Genomic DNA, 7,800 nt, shown 5'->3' on the forward strand with positions numbered 1-7,800 from the left:
AGCCCCTCTCAAGTCCATAAGAACACAAGTTACTTTCCTTGACTTGACTCTGTGTCATGCAAGCAGCCTGTCTAGCAGAGCAGATATACTTGGCTACTAATGATCTGCAAGGGTTGAAAGCTGATTCCTTCCACTCTGCTCCTGTGCACCAACAAAAACACATTAATAGGTGTAAACTCTAGGGCAAATTTCCCTGCTGCAGGGAATAAGATCTTGTCACTTTACCAGGAAATCTTGGTTACTGAGGGATCTCATTATCTTCTCCAGGGCCTTTCTTTGTTTGGTTAATTTATGAAGTCCAAGAAGTGTGCTTTCAAAGCTGCTCAATGTCTCTGTCAGCATGCCCTTAATTTTGTAGGAATTCACCCTTCCTCTCACCCCTGCTCTCAGCAGCTCCTAACTCTCCTCTGAATCCTTTTCAACCTCCTTCTAATTTTCCCAAACCGTCTTCTAAACTTTCCCTCTATCCTCTCTCTAATTCCTCCATTTCTCATTCAGTCTACCTCCACTCCAACCAGTCCTCTGCTCTCTCCATCCTCCTGTACCCCATCACTCACTGACATGTCACTACTCCTGGAATATTCAAGCTTTGAGACTTTTCAATTCCCTCCCTCCCTTCCTACTTTCCTCTCTCCCTCCTAATTTACTTGTGTCTTATTCATTCACTCAGCTAAACCAAGAAATAATTAAAACACTAGTAGAATTTGCACAAGTTTATTGGTTTTTTAAAAAATCACTTGCAAATTTATTTTCTTTATTGAAAATATGTTGCAATTGTTGTGATAAAGAAAATCTTGATAAGGAAAAAATCAAGTCAATATAACAACTACATTTTTAGATGTTAGTTTCTATTATCTATTCTCATGCATATTGTTAGAATAAATTGTAATTAAAACAGGCTCACATTAATGTAGGGTTCAAAGAAGGGGTCATGAAGGATTGGTGAAAAAAATGCAACTCAAAGTTATCAGGTTCAGTTCACAATCCAAGAGGCAGGGTTGTTGTACAGGTAGCCTTAGTTCATTGCCAGAGATTCAGTGGAAGATTCTGGGAGCGGCAAATGCTGATGACAGCTGAGGTTACAGAAGATAGGTTTCTTGGAGTAGTCTCTAGGACAAAGAATCTACCCAGCAATTATTTCATCATGATGTCTTCTATTCCACCTGTGCCTGAAGCAACTGTAGTGACAATAACAGGATGGAAAAGATATAGTGTGGGTACTCTACTCGATGTTAGGATCATGTGTTTCAAGTGGATTCCAAGAATCAGAGGGTACCTTGGTGCATGAATAATGTCAAACTGGAGCTCTTCAACATGGTTTCCAATTTTAACTTCAACAGGTGGTGTTTCCTTGGTTATAGGTCCATTAATCAATGTATGGCCATCTACAGTTTCCAGCATCAGAGAAAAGATGTTACTGCGAATGGGCAGCTTCTCTTGAAGAACCACAGAATGGTCAATGCTGTTTCTGTAGGAGCCTGAATCCACTGTAGCTTGCTCAAAGGGCTGTCGGTTTCCCGGTCGAATTTCAATGGTAAACCATAGTGTATGAAATATGGATACTGGAAGTGAGGGGGATGCATATTTGTAGATTGGCCCGCCTGGGTTCCCCCTTACCACAGGGCCTCGATGTTTCCCACCTGCTGGGCATGATGAGGCTTGACAGGGCAGTCTCTGGTGAAATGACCAGGATGTCCACAGTAGAGGCACAAGTGGCCTTCATGGCAGTGGGCTCGATCAGCTTCATTGAGATATTAGTGACAACTTGAAGCCTGCGCTGGCTGGTTTTCAGCTGGTAAACTCTTGAGTCCAGCTCTCTCCTCAGAGGGACTTGCATCTTGTGGACTTGGATCAGGTTTACCACTTAGCTTCTCTTCTAGGGAGATGTATTGGGTGATCAGATCAGACAGATTGCTAGCTGGGCTTGTGTGAGACAGTTCACTTCAGATAGAACTGGCAAGCCCTTCCTGAAATTGGATGCAGAGAATGCTTTCACCCAAATTTTGTTCTTGAATAATGAGGTGGACGTGGGTTGCATACTGGTGGACATGGTCTTCTTGTTGGCAGAGCTTAGGGATGTGGTGGTTGGCATCTTCCATGTTTTCTGGATTGTCAAAAGTATCCTGAAGCACTTGCATGAAACTTTCAAATTGCTCCAGCAGGGGGCTTTGGATATCTACTAACAGCTGGAACCACTAACAGCTGGAACAACTTTTCTTCTTTACCTAAGAAGTAGTTGCCAACAAAGCTTACCAGAGCTGCTTTGGTGGGATACAAGCACCCTCTGACCCTCATGGAACTCTTCAATTGAACCAGAAACTCAGGAATCTTCTGGGTATCCCTACTGAAGGCTAAAGAATATTCTAGGAGGAAAGCTTCATCCTTTAACTCATTGGAAGGCTGTGGAAACTCTGAAGCTGTTGTTGTTTCAGCAGCTGTTAGACTGTCCAGGGACTCCTTGGATGTTATGAGTCCTAGGAATTCCTGGGCATGTTTAGGATCCTGGAGCTCCTGGGGAGCAGGAAACTCAAACAATTCCATGTGTCTAGAGGTATCTTGGCATTTTGGTGCCTCCTTTAGCTCCTGGGCATTTGAGGGGTGCCAGAGCTCTAATTTCTGGGGCTCCTGGCCTGCTGGGGCATTCTGGGTATCTGGGGACTTCTGATCCTCCTTGAATTCTGGAGGTTTATGGTCCTCCTGCGGAGAAGGCAATGGCACCCCACTCCAGTACTCTTGCCTGGAAAATCCCATGGACGGGGGAGCCTGGCAGGCTGCAGTCCATGGGGTCGCTAAGAGTCGGACATGACCGAGCGACTTCACTTTCACTTTTCACTTGCATGCATTGGAGAAGGAAATGGCAACCCACTTCAGTGTTCTTGCCTGGAGAATCCCAGGGACGGGGGAGCCTGGTGGGCTGCCGTCTATGGGGTCGCGCAGAGTTGGACACGACTGAAGCAACTTAGCAGCAGAATGGTCCTCCTGGGCCATTGGGAGCTTCTGAGGCTCCTTGGCCTCCAAGGGCTTTCGGGATCTCCAGGCTCCTGAAAGTTTGTAGATTATTGGAGGTGCTTGGGGATCTTGGGTTGCTGGGGGCTCCAGGGACCCTGGAGATGCTAGGGGCTCCAAGGACTTTTTGGGCTCCTGGAATGCTGAGGTCTCCCAGGTTTGGAGGTCCTGAGACTCTCTGGGCTTTGGGACTCCTCGACATCTTGGGGCTCTTGGGGTTCCAAGACTGCTAGAAAATCCAGGGGGCTCTGGGGGTCTCTGGGTCTCCTGGAGTGGTTCATCCTCCTTGGCTGCTTGGGGCTTCTGGAGTTCTCAAATGAGGGACTGCAAGGCAGCATTTTCCTCCATCAGCTGCTGCACTTGAGCCTGCAGAATTTCATTCTCTGATTTCAGAGCAATATAGGATGCTGCTAAGTCCTCTATTATCTTTTAAGGAAATGAGGTTGGTTTGGCAGTTTGCTGCTGAGAGAGTAGGTGAGTGCTTGTGAGGTCTTTCTAAAAGCTCCTCATAGGCAGATATCAGGCTCTGTGAGCTTTCCAGAAAATGGGGATCTGTGTCCCACCAAAATTGATTAACAAGCCTCCAGAGCTCAGAAAAGGGATATATTAGATACACTGTGAAAAGAGTGTGATCTGAGGATCAGAAACTGTGGAAAGCACTCATTCGAAATAAATAATAAGAAAAGTTGCCTGATGGTGCTGGATTTCTTTTACTATAGGCTTATATTCATGAGCTGGGTCATATATGCTAGCTCTGACCTCATGACATCTTAAGACAACATCTGATCAAGACTGTGTATTTATTTTGCATTCTTCTTTTGAAACTGAGCATTATAATAGAAGCAATTTCCCCATATTCTTTCCTGTTTTATATAGTATTTAATTTATAATGTCTACTTTAATTTCCCAATGTAACACTTGGACTTTAACAGCTGCTTTGAATGACTAAATCAAATGTTTGAACAATGTGGGGATTTTAAGTTATGTGTGGGCCAACCCAAGAGATATTTTTGGGTGGCTGGGGTAAGAGGTAGGGGGGAGCTTTCTGACGTCTCAGAAATCATACCACATAAGTAAACACACAAGATTAGTCTCAGGAGAAAAACAAGCAAAATTTTACTAAATATACATATGTTCAGCAGACACATGTGCATTATTTATAAAATACCTCAAAATAGTTAGGAAAATAATCTTTATAAATGTACATTACCATACAGAGACTTAGTCCAAGAGCTCCACTGTCTGCATACCTGTCACAGGGAAGGGAAGCATGTGAATGAATGGCTGTGGAGGCTTGTCTTTTCTGCATACACTGAACTCAAACAAACATACCCACTCCAAGAACACATTCCAGCTCTCCTCTGTAACATAGCTATTTTGAGTGTGGAAGAATTTATTTATTTATTTTGACAGTACCTCTCAGTTTAGAGCCACAAGGAAAGTAGGATGCTGAGCTGATGTGAGGCAGCCTCATGTACTCAGTCCTTGGTTACTTTAATAAATATTTGGCCAGGAAACTGGGAGCAATGCCACTGCCCTTGTGAAAAGTTGCAAACATTTCTGAATGACCACAGTAGTTTTGGAGTTTATTTTTTATATCTGTCTCATATAACCTCCCATCACTCTGTCCACACTGGGCTGTTTGTTGAATTCTTACTCAGAGAGCAGCCTGCAACACCTTAGTTCCCCCCACCTCCTGCCCCCCACTTACTCTGTTCCTAGTGTCCCTCCCTGCAATGTTTTCTTGGGAATTTTACCATGGACAGACCTGGACAAGGTATAATAGGGTAAGATTTTGTGGGAGGCCAACTTTATTGAAGGATACTTGTAACAGTCTTGCAAGGTCCTTGGCTTGCTCTGAATGTCTTGGCCCAGGGTTCTCATCTTTCCCTGAACCATTCAGGTGCTCTAGCAAGCACCCAGGTATCCCACTAATGGCTGGCCTCTTGAGAAATGACCTTGCTCAAGATCTCACTTTCTCTTCTTGTGACAAATCATAGTCATGCCCTGGGCATGCACCTTGTGGCCATTTTTAGGTAAGTCTCATTTTTTGTCCTAGTAAGGAGTGGGTTTGGGGACTGTCTTTGGCCAAATCAAATCATACATCTGGTTATTCATTGCCCCAAGTCTCCTTTAAAAATGGTAAGTTTTTTTTTGTTGTTGTTAAGATTGCATTTTTTTAAAATTTTTTTTATTTTTTTTTACTTTACAATATTGTATTGGATTTGCCATACATGTTGATAAAGTTTTACATTAATCAACATAATGGGATAAACCCTGGTGATGGAATATTCCCAAGTCATTGCAAATTGATGGACTGAACTAGCTGAACCGGAATGGAGAGGCTTTGAAAAGAAAAGTAAAACCTTTTGCAAATCGAGTGATTGTCTTTCCTTTTTATGTTTTAGTCTTTGTTAACAAAACACATAAAAATACTACCATCATCAGGAAATAATGTGTTCTAGTTATGTGAATTTTTCAGATAACTGAGGTCTTTCCTTTGAAAATCCAAAACACACAGTTGATACTTACCTTGTGTGTGTGCTCAGTCATGTCCAACTCTTTGAGGTCCCATGGACTCCAGGCTCCTCTGTCCATGGGATTTCCCAGGCAAGAATACTGGAGCAGGTTGACGTTTCATACTCCAGGGGATCTTCCTGACCCAGGGATTGAACCTTCCTGCGTCTTTCATGTCTCCTGCATTAGGAGGCGGGTTCTTTACCACTAGAGCTACTTTAGAAGCCCTGTTTACCTTACTAATTAAAAAAGCTGAGAAATATTTATAGCATGCATTACACTTCTTTCTTCATTCTTAAGTAGATTATTTTGAGTGTAATTTAATTTTTAATGGTTTGGGCTCCTACTTATATGAAACAGCTCCTTTACTGTGTTTAACACCATGTTGCTTCCTGAAAGTTATCGAGAAGTATAAAGCTGTCAGTCTTCAAATTAAATATCTCAAAATTGTTATACTTTCCAATTTCTTGTAATTTTTTTTTCACTTTGTATTTTTTCTACTCTTTTGCTATCAGACTGTCAGATAGCCCTTTCACATTGTTATCTAAATGGCTGTCCATACTTGTTCAGTCCCCCAGTCATGTCTGACTCTTTGCGACCCCATGGACTGCAACACACCAGGCCTTTCTGTCCCTCACCATCTCCTAAAGACTGCCCAAGTTCATGTCCATTGCATCAGTGGTGCCATCCAGCCATCTCATCCTCTGATGCCTCTTCTTCTGCCCTCAATATTTCCCGGCATCAGGGACATTTCCAATGAGTCAGATGTTTGAATCGGATGACCAAAATGCTGGAGCTTCAGCTTCAGCATCAGTCATTCCAATGAGTGTTCAGGGTTGAGTTCCCTTAAAATTGACTGGTTTGATCTCCTAGCTGTCCAAGGGAGTCTCAGGAGTCTTCTCCAGCACCACAGTTCGAAGGCATCAATTCTTTGGTGCTCTGTCTTCTTTACAATCCAGCTCTGACAACAGTTCATGACCGCTGGGAAGACCACAGCCTTGATTATATGGACCTTTGTCGACAGAGTAATGTCTCTGCTTTTCAACACACTGTCTAGGTGTGTCATAGCCTTTCTACCAAGAAGCAGTTGTCTTCTGATTTCATGCCTGCAGTCACCAGCCACAGTGATTTTAGAGCCCAAGAAAAGGAAATCTGTCACTACTTCCACCTTTTCCCCTTCTATTTGCCATGAACTAATGGGGCCAGATGCCATGATCTTAGTTTATATATATATATATATATATATATATATATATATATATATATTTAGTTTTAAGCTGGCTCTTTCACTCTCCTCCTTCACCTCCATCTAGTGGCTCTTTACCTGTCTCTACTAAGTATAGGTAAATTTGGCAAATTATTTAGTCCTTCTAAAATTTAGTGTAAAACTCATCTTATAAAATTGTAAAATGGAGTTATTACTTGCATTTAACTTTATAGAGCTTCTTGGACATGACTGAGCGACTGAACATGGGCTTCCCAGATGGTGCTGGCAGTAAAGAACTCACCTGCAAATGCAGGAGATGTAAAAGATGCAATATTCGATCCCTGGGTCAGGAAGATACCTTGGAGGAGGAAATGGCAACCCATTCCAGTATTCTTGCCTGGAGAATCCCATGGACAGAGCAGCCTGGCAGGCTATAATCCATGGGGTTACACAGAGTTAGCCATGACTGAAGTGACTGAGCACAGCATTATATAGTTATTGCAAAGATTTAATGAAATAATTCATTTAAAAGACTTATCACAGTGTCTAGCAGCTGGTAACCACCAATGAAGGTTAACTATAATGATGATGATGATGAGGAGGAGGAGGATTAGAAAATGTAGCTAGAGAGATAAATTTGCTAGAGTTGTGTAAGGGATGAATAGGGTCTCTCATATGAAGAAATTTACAGAGCGTGTGTTTTGCATCATTAACTTTATACCACTCAGGAGCTTTTCTTTTCTTCTTGACTGGGTTATGGATGATGCAGTTTACCAAATAGCACTCTAGAATAAGAATTGGAGTCACCTAAGCATGAAGATGAGATGATTAACAAAGGGATTGTGGAACAGTCCAGATAGATGTCTAAAAAGTCCATGGACTAAAGCACAGAACAGTGCCTTGCTTATAGCCATATTTATTCAGTGGGTAAATCCAAGGACCTCTCCCCTACTCCTGCTAAAGAACAAAGACCAAATTCAAAGTCCTTAAGTACAAGTTTCAAACTGTCTAAACAGAGAATTATTCTGAGTGGGAAAAAGAACTATGCTGACTTTTTGTCAGAATGCCTA

General features: G+C 42.4%; 1 protein-coding gene and 1 pseudogene across 1 annotated transcript; both read right to left on the bottom strand.

The window, feature by feature from the left end:
- The window catches only part of LOC112582027, a 49,361-nt pseudogene extending 47,778 nt beyond the window's left edge, over positions 1-1,583 (bottom strand).
- A 30-nt stretch (positions 1,584-1,613) lies between these two features.
- RTL3 (retrotransposon Gag like 3) lies at positions 1,614-5,559 on the bottom strand. The gene is given in 4 exon segments (XM_006046541.4): positions 1,614-2,204; positions 2,206-2,697; positions 2,986-3,432; positions 5,539-5,559. Coding segments are annotated over 4 exon segments (1,551 nt in total).
- Between the last annotated feature and the right edge of the window lie 2,241 nt (positions 5,560-7,800).

This window comes from Bubalus bubalis, chromosome X (genome assembly GCF_019923935.1).
Source record: "Bubalus bubalis isolate 160015118507 breed Murrah chromosome X, NDDB_SH_1, whole genome shotgun sequence".
Lineage (NCBI taxonomy): Eukaryota > Metazoa > Chordata > Mammalia > Artiodactyla > Bovidae > Bubalus > Bubalus bubalis.